Source organism: Psammomys obesus, unplaced genomic scaffold (assembly GCF_907164565.1).
Source record: "Psammomys obesus unplaced genomic scaffold, mPsaObe1.curated_primary_1811, whole genome shotgun sequence".
In the NCBI taxonomy this organism is placed as follows: Eukaryota; Metazoa; Chordata; class Mammalia; order Rodentia; family Muridae; genus Psammomys; species Psammomys obesus.
Genome location: NW_026586816.1, coordinates 8,900,649 through 8,920,034, shown reverse-complemented (window position 1 = coordinate 8,920,034; position 19,386 = coordinate 8,900,649). Strand labels below are relative to the sequence as shown.

At 39.7% G+C, this 19,386-nt stretch overlaps 1 protein-coding gene across 6 annotated transcripts in view; it reads left to right on the top strand.

Moving 5' to 3' along the window:
- The window catches only part of Macrod2 (mono-ADP ribosylhydrolase 2), a 1,832,027-nt gene that overhangs the window by 427,157 nt on the left and 1,385,484 nt on the right, over nt 1-19,386 (top strand). For all 6 annotated transcript variants that reach the window (XM_055602641.1, XM_055602643.1, XM_055602644.1 and 3 more), the window contains exon 4: nt 12,403-12,432. In XM_055602641.1, coding sequence (XP_055458616.1) covers nt 12,403-12,432 — 30 coding nt within the window. The remainder of the gene's footprint in view (nt 1-12,402; nt 12,433-19,386) is intronic.

Below are 19,386 nucleotides of genomic sequence, written 5' to 3'. Positions count from 1 at the left end.
AGAGAAATATAGTTGCTTAATAGGTAATTTGCTATACTAAAGAAAAAAACTCACTTGGTTTTGGATGAGAAGATTTAAACATGGGATTTAATATTTACCAACTTACCCATGACCTTGGCCAAATAAGTTTAGTCTTATGATATCCTCAGTTTCCTCATTTGTTATAAATTGACAAGATGGCTTGGGAGATGATGCCAGACAGATAAGCTCATAATCACTGCTCAATAAATAATAGATGCTTAGACCGTTGTCATCATGAACTATTTGTTGATCTATTGTTTCTGACAGTGGGCATGTGTTCTCCCTTGGGAAGCTTACTGAAGTGTGTGTGACCTTGTCCAGGGTTTGGTGACTCAGCCTTTCTGATGGACATGAGTCATGTGTGGACTTATTTAACATTTGGGTAAGTTGATCATATCACAAGCCAAATTTGCTACAAATGGTCAGCTCAGAGCTGTGTGATGTATGGGTGATGAGGCGTAGTGAGGAGCCCGCTCAACTCCTTCATGACTTAGCACATTTTATTTAGACAATAGGACTGAAACAAACTAGAAAATGAATATGACTTTAAAATTACTTGTTTAAATCAGGAAAAGGAGAAACAAGATCTAATGAATTTAGTGTAGGTGGAATTGATCATCCTACAAAATGTCTTCACAGACTAGCATAGCTAATAAAAAATAAAATGGCAGAAACCTGAATTATGGTGTCCTCTAATCTAATCTTTACTCTGCCATTTCTGAGCATGCAAAATTGTGGATTTGCTTAGGAATGTAAACACGGGAGTAGCATTACATAATTTCAGATATCAGTGCCAATACTTTATCCTGTACTTGTGCCTCTGCCTTCCTGTGTTCCAGTCTTTTCTTCAAGAAAAGGATGAATAATAAACAGGTCCTATCCTCCTAGCTTCTTGGAGGAACTAAACTGATCAGGAAGGTATTAGATGTCTAATAAAGTAACAACTGTAATCTATTTGTATAGTGATAGGATTTGGGCTACAAATATAAACACGAGTGCTTATCTGATGATAATTACTTGTGTAAAAGAAAGGGCTACTCAGAGAATCATAGCACACCGGGGAGTTCAATGGCTGGTGCCAAATGAAGAGAACCAGAAAAGTTGGAATTATTACGGGAACAAGATATTTAGCCTTGAACCCTTATTGAACTGAAGCATCCTTGTGTTTCTTTGTCTTCTTTAGCTTTTGAACTTTATTGTTTTGCTCCTGAAGCATAGTTTAAATTTATAGTAAATTTTATTAGAAAGCAATACAAGTTTCTTGCTTTATTATTTCAAGTCTTTAGTTTGCTTTGAAATTCAAGACCTGTTTCAGCTTATGTCTAGTAAACACAAAAGAACATATAAGCTGATTTGCTTCAGAAACAGACTGCTTTGAGCTGGTGAGATAGGCCAGAGGGGAAAGCCCCTGCTGCCTGCTGATCTAAGTTTGAGCCCTGGAGCACAAATAAAGATGGAAGGGGAAGGTGACCCATGGAGGAAATGTCCTGTGATCTCCACATGAGCCTCCTACACGATACTCCCAAGCACTCTCACACAAAATAACCGGCAAGTACTCAAACCCCACACCCTCCTGGTACTTTTGGGACTGGAGGATTAAGGGTTCACGGTCACCCACATCATGTTCTGGGACAGCCTGAGCTTCATGAGAGCCTGTCTCCATGAACAAACAAGCAAACGAATGAATAACTGATTAAAGTCAAATCACCATTTTAGAATGATATATTTCAAGCCAATTAGAAATTCAGACTGAATTTATTTTATGTATAATGAAAACTCCCAATGTGTTTATATTTAAGTCAAAAGCAGCCTAATAGACTCCAAACCTCATTGACATGACAAAACACTGTGATTCAGATTAACTATTGATGGTCAAAAGCTAATACTGATGTTTCATGTTCCCCTAAAGGTGCGTTATTCATGATAAATTTTGACTAGTTTCATTTACAGTTTTGTAAATAAAATTTCATTAGTTTATTTATACTTTAATTATTCACTAAACATTGAAGTTTGAAAAATACATATGCCCTGTGACTAATAAACATATTTATTCTATAAAATTAAGAGTATCACTATGTAGACACACAGATAAAAGCATGTTTGTGAATGCACTGTTCATCTGTAATGGACAAAAAATAGTGGAAGCAATCCAAATAGCCATGTAATAGGATTGGTTATATACTATTTTGAGGGAAGGCTCACTTTTTAGCCCTGGATGGCCTAGAATTTGGTATGTACACCTGATTGTTCTTGAATTCTTAGAGATTCACTTGCCTGCCTCTGAGTGCTGGGTTTAAAGGTGTGCACTACCACACTTTTAATCTTATACAAAGTCTGAAACACTGATATATGCTCTTTTCTTAGAGCCATGAAATATTCATAAATGAGAAAATGATGTTGTGTGGCAATTTTATTTTGTAATACGACATAGACACTTACCTGTATATGTTTGTCTGAACAGAGAAAGTCTTGACCGGAAGGGTCCGTAGGTTGAGCTTCTTTAACCTATTTGCTCTTTCACATATCTTTGTGAAAGACTGTACTTAATGCTCTAACACATTACAATGCAGTTATGTGTATCTTGATGCATTTGCATACATTTTAACTAATAAAACAGTTTCCTGTATTGCGTATTCTCCCAGATGGAAATATAGGGACAGGATGAAGCCTTGTCTAAGTGGGAGGGTCTGTGAATGGATCTGGTGTTGGCCACTTGTAGTGCCCAGTCTGTATAAACAACACGTGATCAACGAAGGTCCAAAGAGAAATCAGATCAAACAGTCAAATTAGGAGACCTTAAAAGAAGGCTTGTTTCTTTGAAGTTAGGTCCAAGATTTGGAACCTGGTGTTGAAGAGAAAGACCTCAAAGAATTGGTCAGACACCCGAGGCTTCCAACAGTGTGGCTGTTGCCACTCTAGTCCAAAGACCCTTTCTGAATGGGGATTGAGCATCTTAGTCAGAGTCCTCCTTCCTGATTGGCTTCCTTAGGTGTACAGATTTTAGTATGTTTATCCTATATTATTTGTCTAATATCCACTTATGAGTGAGTATATACCCTGTGTGTCTTTCTGCTTCTGGGATACCTCACTCAGAATGATGTGTTCCAGTTCCCACCATTTACCTGTTAATTTCTTGATGAGAGGCGAGCCTTCCTGAACACCACAGTAACCATACTTCTTTTAAGAATAAAATCAGCATAATCTGAAAGAATGTAAACAGTTAAAATATGAAAAAATACTGGTATCCATTCTCCTCATGGAATTCTAGAACTGGATCTTTTTTCCTTTAATTCATGATAGTAAACCGTTCTTTATTGTGCATATCTACTTTATACTAATATAGTCCTGTTCCTTGTCATTCACTATGATTGGTTGTGTTTCTTTTATAGTATTTTTGCTTTAGGTATTTTGAATTGTAAGTAATTATACTTTAAAATTATTATAGCACTAATTATCCCTCGAAATTAATCTTCAAATGGCTGCTCTTAGTTGGCTATATTATTTAATATGAATTTTATTATTATTATTTTATTTTATTATTTTTTAATATTAGTTAGAGTTTGTTAACTTTGTATCCCAGCTGTAGTCCACTCCCTCACCCCCTCATTCCCTCCCAATCCTACCCATTCTCCCTCCCTCTTCTCCTCCCATGCCCCTTTCCAAGTCCACTGATAGGGGAGGTCCTCCTCCCCATCCACCTGCCTCTAGCTTATCAGGTATCTTCAGGACTTGCTGCAATGTCCTCCTCTGTGGCCTAGCAAGGCTGCTCCTCCCTCAGAGGGGTGGGGGAGGATGTCAAAGAGCCAGCCACTGAGTTCATGTCAGAGACAGTCTCTGTTCCCCTTACTAGGGAACACTATTATTATTGTTATTATTATTTATTATTATTGAACAGGACGGGAGCCTTCTACAGAGGGCCTCTGAAAGACTCTACCCAGCAGTGCATCAAAGCAGATGCTGAGACTCATAGCCATACTTTGGGCAGAGTGTAGAAGGGGAGATAGTAAGACCTAGAAGGTACAGGAGCACCACAAGACCAACACAGCCAAAAAATCTGGGCTCAGGGAGTCCTGCAGAGACTAATGAATCAACCAAGGGCCGTGCATGTGAGAACCTAGACCTCCTGCTCAGATGTAGCCCATGGCAACTCAGTCTCAATGTGTTCCCTAGTAAGGGGAGCAGAGGCTGTCTCTGACATGGACTCAGTGGCTGGATATTTGATCACCTCCCCCTGGCAAGGTGACCTAATAGGCCACAGAGAAAGAGGAGCCAGGCAGTCCTGATGAGATCTGATAGGCTAGAGTCAGATTGAGGGGAGGAGGATCTTCTGTATCAGTGGACTAGGGGAGGGGCATGTGAAGGAAGAGGGAGGGAGAGCGGACCGGGAGATGAGGGAGGGGTCTACAGCCAGGATACAAAGTAAATAAATTGTAATAAATAAATAATAGAACTGGATCTCTAATGAATCTTGGCCCAAAAATAGAACTGAAAAAAAGGGGTTGAAAGAGGCTTGTTTCTAGCTTTGCTCTGCCTAAGTCCTACTTTCTACTCCCAGCCCCAGAGAGAGGGTAGAGCAGTTCAAGTCAGAGCATGGCTGGGGACGTGCAGTTCTCTAAAATGGAATGGCCCATTGCCTTGTGATGGTCTGGGTCAGAGTTCACAGTAAAAAAGGTCACAGCTTAAGGAGGTGACCTTGCTCAGCCTCCGTGGGTCAGATGCCAGGATGACAGCCTCTTCATCACCACATCACTCTTCTCTACAGAGTGAAACATGCCTGTTATTTCTATAAAATAACGAGTGATCAGAGGCTCGAAGATGTTAGCTAATCGTTTGGACCTTGAGAAACTTGCTCAAGGTCAATGATTGACTAGGTTTGGATCTCGATTTGCTTGGTTCCATCTCAACACAGCTGTACTCAGGTACAAAATTGTAGCACTCTCACTTTTCCTATAAATGTGTTTTTTCACCGCTTTCTCCCTTTTCTTCATCTTCCATTCATTCCATTGTGCAATCGATAAACATTTACTCAATACATAGTCTCTGAAGCACACATGGTTTGCTGATTCCCACAAATGTGACCTTATAAAGCTTTCAACTTCATAATTGTTGAAAGGGAGTCCACAAGTCCCAAATCTTTCCCTTTTGAATTTTTTGTGTCTCAAACATCTCATTAATTTACTATGACATAGTTATTTTGGCTCATTTACTTTGATATAAAGTGTGATATAAAATATATCCTTCAAAAGAACTTTTATTACAGAGAGAAATAGAGGGTACATAATATTATAAGAAAGATATAATAAGAAACAAGGGAACTGTACAATAGTCTATTTTAAGGTACTGGTTGGTATTTTATTGAAAAGAATTAGCCAGCCTCCCCAAAATCTATGTATATAAAGGTGTATGGTCAAGCTTACTCTTAATCAAGCAGATAAGAACACCTTCCAGTTTTCAAATTAAAATTGATTTATATTCAAGACCTTTCTTGTCAAAAGCAAGTTAAAACTACCGTTCAAGTTTATTATTACAGACATAATACATTTGAACCCATATCTCTTCTACCCCATTTAGACATTCTGTTCATTAATTGTTTGGAAAACCCAAGCTCAGGTTACTCAAGTAATCCCATTTTTGTAGCTGAGCCAGTATTATCATTACTGAAATTAAAATTGATCCGGAACACCCTGGCAGGAGCATGAAGCTGGCATAGAGATGAGCGGGCTGCGTTCTCTGATCTTGTCAGCTCCCGTCCTCACAGAGCGCTGGGCGCTGCTGCCGATGCTCTTGTCTTCCTCATCATCAGTGGGCGCCTGCAGTGGACTAGTAGCCAGTAGATTTGTGCATGCCGCTTGTGGAGCCACTTTTGAATTTGGGGTACATACACATATACACACGCATGCTCGCACACACGTAGTACTGAGGAGGTGGCGCTGTTAAAAATCCAAGTTGATTTTACTACTTGTTCTTCTGTCTGCCTGGTTCTTGACAAGTGTCTCAGTAATCCTTGACCCTCTTGAACTTTCCATTTCTGGGTCAATGAAGCGTTTGTCAAAGTTGCTGAGCACCCAGAGTCGGCCTGCCGGGAAAGCTGTCAGATCAGGCAGCCGTATCTCCTTCAGCGCACACCAGCTGGGACGGTCCTGCTCTGCAGTATAGATTTTGTTCATAATTGCAAGCACCTCTTGCAGTTCTTGGCGCCTTTGCGCTTCTCTGTCAGCGCTAGGGGCTTTTGTGTTCACGGTGAGTTCCAGCTTCTACAAGCCCCACAGACCCTGGAGTAGTCAGGTGCTCCTTCGACTTCTGTAGTAAGAATGAAATGTAAAGGATTCAGCATGTGTCTCTACCTGCATTCTCTATGGAAAGCACTTAAGCCTATTCTTAATTTTCTAAGTCAGCTTTGAAGCAGGAAATCATACTTCTGCCCCTAACGTGGCATTCGGTAGAGTTTGTTCTGAAAGAGTAAATCTAGTAAAGTGTGAACTAAAGGCTGTTGCCAGACTGACGGCTACGTTTGTCTACTCGGCTTGTGTTTCCACAGCTGTCGGTGGAGGTGGTCACTCTGATATGAAGTCATGTGTTCTAGAGTAAGACACGTGTTTGGCATTTGGTTTCATTTTAGCGCTTCCTACTTTGAACTTCAAAGCACAGGAAGCAAAAAGTGTCGTTATAAAGGGTGACATTTCTTTTCTAATAACGTGTTGTGAATGAAATTGGTATTCTCAGTAGAGCTCCTGGGAAAGTTGTTGCCAACAATAATTTTGACATCTCCTGTGCTCCATTATAATAAGAAATAAGAATAAATAAACAGAGCTAGGTGGTCAGGATTCTGTTCAGATGAAAACAAGCATAATTTCCTGTATAATACAATGAAAAGCAAACAAAAGCCCTTCACAAACACTTTCGTTGAATGTTTAAAGACTAGTCTCTCAGACTGTTGCTTGTTTGACAAGATACTTTAGCATGAGACTGAAATGAAGCAAGAAAACAAATAATTGCTATGGAGATAAGAGACTGGATTCTTTCAGACTCATGAACTGCAAGGAACATTCAAGCATTAAAAAAATGTTGGTGGAGCTGGAGAGATGGCTCGGTGGTTAAGAGCGCTGGCTGCTCTTCTATTCCCAGCACTTAAATGGCAGTTAACAACTATTTGTACCTCCCATTTGTATCTCTCTCGGAGAACTGACATACTCTTCTGGTTTCTGTGAACATCAGGCACACATATGATTCACAGACATAAATGGAGGCAATACACGCTACACATGAGTAAGTGGACAAACAAATAAATAAAAATGAGAGTCAATGCTGGTGAGATGGTTCAGAGGATAGGAGGCCTACAGGTGAGAATGAGTACCTGAATTTGATTTTAGGGACTCAGATAGTGGCAGGAGAGAACCAATAACTCCAAATTGTTCATTGACCACACCTGCATGCCTGCCTCCTGCCCCGACTCTGAATAATAAAATACAGAGAAAATATATTTACTCCAAAGAATGAGTGCTAACGGTTGTTTATAATTGTTGGGCAGGATTTTATTACAACAAAGCAGTCAGTCTTGAGTGGTCTTGTTACCCAGAAACATAGCTCAAGGTGGCTGCTGTGGCTAATGTTGCTGCCCTCCCTCAGCCAGACCAAACCTTAATTCATGCTCCATCCACTTTCCACTGGGTGTGAATTTTCTCCAGAAGTTTTCTTTATTAGTGACCCAGAAGAGTTTGAATCCTACTTTGCACTCCTGACTGAAACTGTTTTCTGACAGAGATAAATGAGAAAATGATGACGTGCTTGAGCCACTCAGTTAGCAGCTGATGCAGAATTAAAATCAAGGGTGCTTTGCTTTTGAATCATTGTTTTCATAATTTGTTCCAAAGTCTGAATATAAGCTTTTCTATTTTAGTTTTATTTTTTTTTAACCAATCTCTTCTAAAGAAGACATACATACCATAGATTATTTAGATTTTTTTTAAAGGAAAAAATAGTTTTATATCAATTTTACTTTAAAATAAAATGGTATGTTGTTGGAAATTGCCGTATTACTGCCTACAATGTACTGAAGTTTTGGGTTTAATACATTAAGTGAGAATATTTATACCTAGAAACTTGGTAGGTTTAATAAAAATTTAAATTTGGGTCTAAAAGGAGTAACAAATTCCCACAAACATTAAATTTGATCATTTGTAGAGTGTGCTGCTTAGTTTTGTGTCAACTAGATACAGCCTTAGGTTGTCTGGGAAAAGGGAAACGTAGTTGAGAAAATGCCTCTTTGGACTGGCCTGCAGGATGATTGATGTGGGAGGGCCCGGACCACTGAGGACCTGCGACCAGTGGCAGGTGGTTTTGGGTTGCATATGAAAGCACGATGGGTGAGCCTTGGAGAGCATGCTAGCAGGCAGCGGTTCTCCGGGGCCTCTGCTTTAGTTCCTGCCTCCAGGTTCCTGTTTACAGCACCTGCCCCGATTCCCTCAGTGAGAACAATGGGCCATGTAAACCAAATAACCCTTCCCACCCCAAGCTGCCTTTAGCAGTAGCCTTTATCACAGCAATAGAAAGCAAGCTGAGCCATAAGTATATTATAAATATATATATTATAAATATATGTATATATTTAGATATATATAAATATGTAGAAATTTACCAAGTTTGCCTCTATGAACTTATCTTCAAGAAATAGGCTTTTATTTATATTCAGAATTTTATTATCAACACTTAGACTGTCCATCTCATGGAAACAACTTACTTTGTTTGGAGAGAAAAATTTAAAAATTAAATAATTTAAAAATAATTAAGTAATTAATTAATTACAATTTATTCACTTTGTTTTCCCAATGTAGCCCCCTCCCTCATCTCCTCCCAGTTCCATCCTCCCTCCCTCTTCTCCCCCTATGCCCCTCTCCTAGTCCCCTATCTGACCCTAACCTATCAGGTCTCATCAGGACTGGCTGCATCAACTTTCTCTGTGGCCTGGCAAGGCTGCTCCCCCCAGGGGGAGGTCACCAAAGAGCCTGTCACTGAATTCATGACAGAGACAGCCCCTGTTCCCCTTGCTAGGGACCCACTTGGACACTGAGCAGCCTAAGCGCTGCATCTGAGCAGGGGGTCTAGGTCCTCTCCATGCATGGTCCTTGATTGAAGCATCAGTCTCTGAAGGCCCTCCTGAGCCCAGGTATTTTGGCTCTGCTGGTCTCCTTGTGGAGTTCCTGTTGCGTCCAGGTCTTTAAATCTTACTATAGAAATAGTGGTATCATGTTTGTAATATTTTTTTGTCCCACCTCCTGCCCACAATATGATACTCTAGAACAGAGTATCACCAGAACAGGATCACCAGTCATTCTGGCAAGACATTTTGATGGGTATAGAAACATATTTCATGTTTTGAATTGTAAGCATTTCAAATAAACTTTAAGAGCTCTATAATAATCCTTGATTTTAGAGAATAAGTAGGGCCGAAGATCAGTTCTTCTGTATTTCAGCAAATAAGTACTTTTTATATGAAAAGAGACTTGACTAAATGTGTCAATTATCTCACAATTTAAAGCATGTATTAAGAAACTATTGGGTGCAGAACAAGGTACTAAGTTCAGATCTTATTTTCAAAGAGTTTCTTATTTAATTGGGATATGTATAAATTTATTAGAAATAATTAGGAAGAAATTAAATAACCTTGAACCCACAAAAATAATTTTCATTTCCTTAAAATGGAAGAAATATTAATCCACCACGTGAGTGTTGGATAGTAATTGAGGTATTTTGTGGAGGCAAAGTCATATTAGAAGTTACAATAAAAATTCACTTTGCCTATTTTTGGCAATTTTACAGAAGAAAATTACTTCTAGGCTTATGTTACAGATAGGCTCATCTATATATGAGCACACATTGACATCAAATGACTTGAGGTTTGGTGGAGATGGGAAGTCTAAATCTTAAACCTACTAGTCTGCTGGACAAGTGGCTGGTTAAACAGACGGGCTCTGGAAACATTCGAACCCCTCCTCTATTGATGAACGACCAATGAAAATAAACTGCGACACATTATCATGATCCTTGGCATGATGCTCTCAGGAAAGAGCTTTTGCTAATTTTTGTTGTTATTTATTGTTGGAAATACATTTTTCCTTATGAATGACTATGTGAAAATTGGAAGATAGCAGATGGAATGTCATGGACCTGGAAAACCTGCCGGCAGAGAAGTAATTCTCAGTTAAGCAGGGTTGGTGGGGAAGCAGGTGGGTGAAATGACACGTGGTTTAAATGCAGTAAGATCTGAGGGACTGGCTGGGGCAACCAAGAGATACGGCCTGATCATGTAATTCATCTTCCAAGGAAGAGGAGACAAGTGAGAATTCTCCTCACTGTGTTCAGGCTCCTGCGGCAAACTGACTTTTCAGTAGTCACAGGCAGGACCTGGGGTCAGCTGTTAAGAAGCTGTAGTTGCTGTTTATGGAATGGCACACCTTTTCAGTATGACACCCAATGGGTTCAGATGTGCGTGGCCGGGTGGCATGAAGGGGAGTTCAGTTCTGATTGATTAGTGATACTTCTCTTCTGCAGATGTTTTTGAGAAAGCACTGAGGGGAAGGGAGAGCTACAATTAGACAGCTCTCTGCTTGGAAGACCACAGAGACAGAGTTTGATGGTCTAATGTTGATGTATTGAAAGGACCTTCCAAGACGTTTGCTCTCTCCATGCATTTTTATGATACTCTCTTTAGTGTTGGAGTAATTAGTAAGCCATCACACATTTAGTCTAATTGAACTATGAATATGGGCACCTGTCCTTCACATGATCTATTATTTATTTATTGAATTATTAATACTAATGACTAATAACATTTACTCCTCTTAGGTCATGGCAATGCATGATTTATGGAATGCACACAAAAATTCAAGAAAAATACTCCTCTGTCCTAAACTATTTATTTATTTCTTTTAACCCAGTTTTCTCCACAAAAAGGAAGATCTTGGTTAATGTCTGCCCTTATAATATTGCTGAAAATGTGTTTGTAACATGCATAAACTGTGCCAGTGATACACAAGTGTATGGATAAAGCCAAGTGCAGTACGTTGCTATCTTGTTGAGAGCCTAGGGTTTCATGTAGGAGCCATCTCTCCAGCCCAGGCAGTGTATGTTCAAGTCCACCTTAAGGTTATTACATTTGTATAAACATCAGCATAACATTGTTTAACACTACAGCCAATTGTCAATAATACCACTTTCAAAGAAGTTTACTTCTTGAGGACAATCTAAGTGGATTGTTTTTTCTAATTTTGGTCTTTGACTATTTCTTGTATGTGCATACTGCATTGCGATTACTCTCTGTGAACCCTTCTTATCTCCCTCCGATCTCTATCAACCCTCCCTCTTCCTCCGAATTCCTTTACAGGATTCATGACTTCCTGTTTGACGTGTGACCCATTTAGTTTAATCAGGGCCATCTGTGTGACACTGAATGGAGCTCTCCATCATAGTCCTGAGGTCACAGCTGAAGACAGTGACTCCCCGTCGGCCTGACTGTGCATAAGGAATGTTTCATCAGTGAAGGATCTAGGCCCCTGACCTGCCCTTCAGCCTTGCTGTTGGGCTCGTTCTTGCGCAGACCCAAAGCAGACGCCTGCCGCTCTTGTGGGTTCACGGTTGTGGTGTCTGTGCCTTGTTCAGAAAATGCCATTCTTCAACCTCTCACTTTCACTTACACCTTTTCTGCCCATGTCTCAGAATATTCCCTTAGCCCAGAGTAGATGATATAAACACCTTTGTAAAGATTAAGTCCATGAAACTATCTTATATCTATTTGCCTTCCAGGAATACATAGGCTGAATTTCTGAATAACTAGGTGAGAATTCACATATTGCTGCTTACCATTTCTATCTTTCTCCCAAATAGAGTTTATGTGTAGAAATAAGTTTGCTGCTCTAGAAAAAGTTTGACTTATTTTTAGTACAGCAAAATGTCCTGAGATTGTTTTGTCTGATGGTGTTTAATTTAATTTAAATTATCTTTATATTTTCTTGTTACATTGTCCTTTGAAATCACTGAAATTGCCTAAGTAGCATTGTTGTATCTACATTACATAAAATGGAAAACTCAAAAGATCAATTTAGATACAGATGGAGAATAAAAGGATTCCAGTACATACTTAACATCACTATAAGGTAATGTCTAAAAATAGCCATTTGAAGAGAAAAAGAGGATAAAATAAGGAAACATTAATTTTCATACTATGGTACAATAGTGATAAAATCTGTCTTTGTATGAAAATACTTATTTTCTGTATATGTGTTTGAATAAGATACATGATCATCACTACTTTCTGTTTCAACTATTCTGATACATTGTGTCTCCTGTGTGTTTTAAAATATAATTTATTTATTTTTTCTTTGACAGCAAATGCCAGTCTTCTCGGAGGAGGCGGTGGTAAGTCCAGAATATGGCTTAACTTCACGTGCATTTTCATTACATTAACCAGAAGATGACTAGCAAGCTCTGTGATACTACAGCAAGCTAATTTTGCTATTGTTGTCACCTATAAAACTAACATTCTAGAAAATAGTTTATAATAGAAATGCTGTTGGTTTAAGGAATTATTCTTTTCATTGGCTTAAAAGTATGCGCACAACTGTTTTTCTTCTTGTCACCTGTTATGTAAGGGCACACACAGATGTTTATCTGTTGACATAAGCACACAGAGCAGATGAGAGGCACTGCTCATATGAATGCTAAGGTGACAATATGTAGGCTTCATCTTCTTTCTTTTTAACCACCATTGCTTGCTTTTGCTTTTCATGACTTTGTATCTAGAGAACTTAATATTTCATCTACTTCCTTGGAAAAGCACAAGAGAAATCATTTTTGATGCTGTACTTTTGTGTTAGGTAAGAGAAGAAAGAGAAACTCATCAAAGCGACAGGAGAGGGAGAGATTGTCAGCCTGCAGGATTTTACTTTAAATGATGGAATCTGGCAACGATGGCTTTATCTTAGGGTTAGGAGAAGAGCACTCATGATAGAGCAGGGGAGGACGGGGTCACTGAGGCAGTTCTTGCTGATGATCCAGATGCTCATAGCTTGGCTTAGCCTCGCCTTCCTCCCCACCCCCTTTCTCTTCTCCCTGTTTGTGGCTGTTTTTCATTTTCATTTAGGTAGCAGGTAGTAGGTAGAACTGTGTGTCACTTTGAGGAGGTAAAAAAAAAAAGTACAGACCTTAATAGAAGATCCTACTATAAATTTTACTTGTCAATTAAAAATATAACCATTGTTCGATGTTAACAGAAACTTGGAATCTGGAATGATGAACAAGGGTTTTAAAGTAGAAAGTGCTGCTTATGCATCTTCTGCATTTTAGAAAATATAAATGTCATAATTGGTAATGAGAGACATGAAGGCTTCTGTGACAAGTCTCCACTGCAGTCTAGATAGGAAGCCATAAGGAGAGCCCTTCAAAGGTGTGATAAGGGTGACGAAGTTCAGCTCTTCCCAGTTGATGGCTTATGCCAGGGGGGTGGGAGAGGACTCCATGTTCCTTAAGGGCTGGCCACTGGGAGTTTGACCATGGTGCAACGAGTAGATTGGCAACACAAAGTGGGCTTGCCGTATTATTTTTCTTTTTCTTTTCTTTTTTTTTTTTTTTTTTTTTTGAGGGAGTGAGGAGGGCAGAAAGGCGGGAGGATGGACCTGGGAGGAAAGGAAAGCAAGTGTGATGGAGGTGCATTATCTGAAATTCGAAATAATCAATAAAAATATGTTGTTAAAAAAAGAAATGAATTTTTTCATCACATATTTTACTGTATTTTCAGAGATATATTAGGGAAAATTTTCCTTAGGGGCTGGAGTTTTGGTATTTCCCCTCTACATACACTATATGAAAAAATATTTTTAAGATAAATTGCTCATAGGGGTGGTTTCACACAAGACACATTAGTACTTTAGGAAACCTGACTAATATGGTTAAAGTATAAGGTTAAAATGGAGTTTACATGAACACATTTATCAACTTATAGCCACAAATTAGATAGATGGTTCATTTATTGCTTTCAATTATTTCTTAAGTGTGACTCAACCATTTTTATTAGTTAAAAATCACTTCAGCAGCTTATGATGGATAAGAGCCCCTGAAAAATTATCCCTTAAAGATTAGAAATGCATTGTGTGTCATGTGACCTCGTGCTGCGGGAAGCCTGAAATGGTCTCCTGATAATCCCGGATGTCATGGAGCATCAACCTCTTACTTCCCTGTTCTTTCCTCTGAGCTTGCGATTTCAGTAACCAGGGTCTGTAAAGCCTGCTGATGCTCCAGCCATCACAAAAAGGATGTAGACAAGGGCAAATAGGAAAAGCAAAACTGTAAAAGGGGTCTTCAGGGATGAGTCAATTTCCTTTTTATTCTTTAAGCAACAGGTTTTCATGAAATCTCACATGATACTGAGATTGGTAAAATATTCATTCTTAGCATTCCTAGTAGTTTTTGCTTTTAGGAAGCAATATGCTCATTGAAATGAATTATTCTGCTTGCTGTAGAGGAAGAAGGGGAAAGGTTGAGTGTGCCATGAGCTGCATGTACACACCTGCCCTATAATTACTTTTCTGGCCTCAAGTGGCTTTGCTTAAATGTATGTGTGCGTAACTGCTATGTGAAAAAAATAATTGGCTATAGTGCCTGGCTTTATATTTTTTATGGCATTTCTGTCCTATTTGAGAAGGTACATTTAACAATGGTATGATATTTAGTTGTGTACTTATAGAAGAAATAGGCTAACTCAGTTTTCTTTATTGTCTTCTTCTACACAATTGCCAAATTCATCATGATTTACAATTTCTGAATTGTAAATTTAGCAACTCAGTAATATCATAAAGATAAATTACTAGTTTTTGAGATGGCTGTATTTTCACCTTAAAACAGGCTATCAAGGGGTTTAAATTCATTTGAACACTTCTGGACTTATCAAAATTTTTCTCAATTACAAACTTGATTTTTGAATGGTTTTATTCAAAAATTGAACTTAAGGACCATTCTTAGCTTTTGCTGTGCAGAGTTTTGACCTTCTGATTTTAAGACAAGTCTTTGGAATCCTCTCCTTGATACTTGCAAATAGCAGCCTCTAATCATCCAATAAAGACCACCATTACACATATTTTCAGTTTATCAAAGCGGCTTGAATACAAATATCTACATCAGCCGCATGTTTTCACGTCCTCTCATTCATTTTCCTTGCTGTCAGGGTAGTCTGTCCATTTGTGGAACAGGTAATTCTGCAGAGCATGAGTACATTACCACCTTATGGTACCACTGGATAATGCCCAGGCTTATGTCTTTTCTTGTGTTTGAAGGTCAATCAACCATAGAAAACATTGCAATACATGCTTACTCATCTGTAACATGGATGTTTTGTGTGCACAGGTTTTATAAGGTGGTATTTTGAAACATAGAACACAAAAGAAACCATCATGGACAGCCTTAAATTTTATGGAAAAGTACAATTTGTAGGGAGTAAACAACTAGAATCAAAGAGCTAATTTCTTAGTTTATCTAGTCCATCATAAAATAGACAGAACAAATTTTATAACTTATGACTTTAGATAATGTCTATTCCATTTATGCAATAATGAACATGAAGCAGAGCCTATGATTGGACCAGCCCAGGGTCTTGTTTATGAGATTTTCTTCTGTGATAGTCTGTCAAGTACCTGAGGCATAAGACGTTTAGAGTGACAGCTCCCAACAGGGCATGTGTTTATTTTGCATCATGATTTTGTTTGTTTGCCATTTTAATCACTTTAGAATCTATGATAAAAACCTATGGAACACTTTTATATGTATTGGCACACATAATTCTATACATTATTCTTGAAGCTCTATGCCAGATTGCATTTAAAACACCATGACGGTAGGCAAGTATGCCAAAAAAAACTCAGCACTCACCCTGGGGTGAGACCCATGAGAGCCGTTCACCTAATAGGAAAACATGGCATGTTCTTTTGACTTTTTGTGCCTTCTGGGTGTGCTCATATAGGACCAAAAATGGTCCTAGGATAGCAGCAGCTGTTTTGAGGTCATTCAAGAGTTCTACCTGTAGAAATATTTCTATTTCTGGTTTTCTACTAATGGCCATTTTGTGTGTCAAAACAGCCCATGTGATATAGATGTCAAGTGCACGCTTGAGAGAAGTGAAATCGTAAGTCAGTTTCTGTCGCATGGGCAGATCCTGGCTATGAATTTCCTCCCAGTTACATTTATTTCCATACACAGATACTCATGCATGCAAATGCTCATCACCCATTTCCATACTAATATTTGCTGGGTTACACTGTTTGCTGTATCGATTATTGATTAGTCAATCAATGCAGACCTTTCCTGTGGCAGAGTAACTAGAATAATTATAACGTCCCACATTTTCCCCATGATCTAAAGACTTATCTGATGTGAATCTCTTGGATTAAAATGACACCCTTCAGTACCCTAATGGTTAATAATCATTTGATGCTCTCTCTGAAAGGCAGGAGAGTTTAGCTGAGAAGTGTTCTCTCACACCGTATCTGGGTCGTTAGCCAGATTACCACCCCAAAGAGCAACAGCCTTGAAGCATGTCTAAATATGGTTAAGCCAAGTATGTATTATTACTACTGCTGCTAGTAGCAGTATTGTGGTTAGTGTGTGTGTATGTGTGTAGGGACACACAGGCCTGCCATGCTCTCCTATCTACCCTGGGTTCCGGGCACGGAACTCGCATTGGCAGGCTTGCACAGTGAGCCCTTCTGCTGGCTGAGCTTTCATCAGCCCATGGATTGCTTGGTAACCATTTCCAAGACAATGTGGTGTCCTCTCAGCTTTCTCTTCACACACAGTGTGCATCACACGGCACGCGTATCACTAAATTGCTCAAAATTCCTTCCTTCTTTCTGTATTCCATTGTATGTTATACATCGACTCCTTATTTAATACACACCAGGGACCCTCCACATGTGTCTAGGCCTCAGGCATGCTGGGAGGAGTCTAGGATAGTGGCTCGGGGCTGGGAAGCCAGTGTCTAGGCCTAGGATAGTGGCTCGGGGCTGGGAAGCCAGGCCAGTTAGCAGGGGAGGGCATTGATGCTTGCCCACCAGGAGCAGACGAAGCCTGGCGGTGGTGAGCTCAGCAGCCGCTCTGTACTCAGCAGGGAAAATGGCCCAGCCGTGGGCCAGGGGCAGAGCAATGGTCTCTCTGGCCTTGGAGAGCAGCAGGGCAAGAGAAACGGACAGGCTGTGGCATTTTGTTTAGGCAGGGAGGGATAAGCTCTTAAAGCATACAAAATTAGGTTTAAATTTAGACTGCCTTAGGTGGCAGATAGCCCAGGCGCTGCAGGGAGTGAGGCCTGCTAGAATGGACCAGAGGTCCAGATGTGATGGAGAAGTGGAAGGGGACCGAGATCAGGAGCCAGAACAGGTGTGGGAGCACTCGCTTACACGCGGAAATTCTCTATCCCAACCTATTTTATCAGCCCACTCCCTTTTTCCTCCCTTCCCTCCAGTTACCAGTTACCTCTGTGTGCTTGTCTTGATATTAAGTAGTAAAAAGTCTCAGAACTAAGCACAGTCAAAGATTATCTACTTGCACAGTAAGCATTTTAAAAAGGGAAAGGCATTCGTCACACAGGACACACGAACCAAGAATAGCAGTCGGTATGTATTTTGGAGTGGTCAGGGAAACCCTCCCAGAAGGGGGAGGTGTGCTGTAAGAGGTAGTGTTTTTGTAGACAGAGAGGGGTGTCTCACTAACACGTGCTCCCTACTGTACAACACCGTGTCTTGCTTTTCCTTGTCTTCCCGTCACTCTTCTGCTGTCCGGACCTTGATTAAGCACTCCAGCCTAGGAATGCTGCTCTAGGCGGCGGGAAGGCGTTAGGGCGGTCAGGAGCTGTGGCCCTGGGGGCAGTGGCAGGGAGGCTCGCCTGACCTGGCGCCCTTCTTGCGCCTGCCATTCAGACAGAGGGCTTGCAGAAGTCCTTGCCGGCGGCAGGAAGTAGGGAATCGTCATCGTTCAGAATCTAGTCCGTGCCTGCCTTGCACTGGTCCGGTCCCTACCCCATCTCTAACTCTGGCCACTGGGACCCCACAGCGAACAGACTAGAAACTAAGGTTATTTGTCTTTTCTGTGTGCCCTGCCTTCTGAGGGGAACCCTGCTCTAAGAGCCGAGGGGGCCGCCCTTCAGATCACAAGCTCCTTTGCTCGGCAGCCCTGGCTGAACTCTGCTGGGAGCTGGGGAGGTTCCTGACAGCAGCGTGGCTCTCCTTCATCCTAATGGTCCGGACAGCGTCTGTGTAATAGTGAATACTCAGAAAATATCGCCATTTCTCATCCTGGATTAGCAACGTATTTAAATATTTTGGTTTTGTCTTATTTTGCTTTAGAAAGTTAATCTGTTTAATCTGAGTAATACTCTGATGGAAAAAAACAAACAAACCTTAAAGAAAAAACTTACCCAGCCAACCTGAGGATTCTGTGTGTGTTTCATAGTAATTATTTTTAATCATTGTGGCCTTTTTTTTGTGTTTGAAAGAACTTGTAAAGGCAGACTCACATAACTTTTCAAAGTACATTTTCTTTACATGAGAAATACAGAGAACAATGGGGATTTGTATAGGCAGAGGAACTAAATACAGGGTATTTAAATTCCACAGATCACACAGAGAGAAAGGCACATTTCAGCCATATTTTACCAAATAGCAAGTGTCTGTAGTTACAGCTTTCTTCTCTTAGCCTGTTAATCTAAGCAGCCTATCACTGACCTATTATTATTAATATATACAGGTTTTATCCTATCAAAGATTGCCTGTTTTTATTTAACTTTATAAAAACCTTGTATACTTGTATTTCATTTGAATTCTATTTTTGAATTAATTTTCATTTGAACTTTTAAATTAATTTTATAATTGAAAAATAGTTTGTTATTTTTGTATATTTTAGGCAACTTAAAAATATACAAAGTTAATTAATTCTTTCAGAAAGTGCTTAAATTACTAAATGATGCTTTAGGCTAGGAATTTAAATTATAAAAACACTGAAAAGTAAAAAACAACAAAACCCATCTTTTCAGTTGTAGGAATTCCTGAGTAAAAATCTTGGACTTCAATATGCATTCCTACTGCCTTGACCTACTAAATGGGACCTAACTCCCTGAAGGTATAAGTTCAATTTCAAAGCTAGTATTTAAAACAATAAAGTACTCTATCATGTACCAACACATACACACTCACTAACACATACACACGCTCACACAGACTCACACTAACACACACTCACATATACTCATACACACATACACGCACAAACACACACATACATACACATTCACACACACACACACACACACACACACACACACACACACACACACAC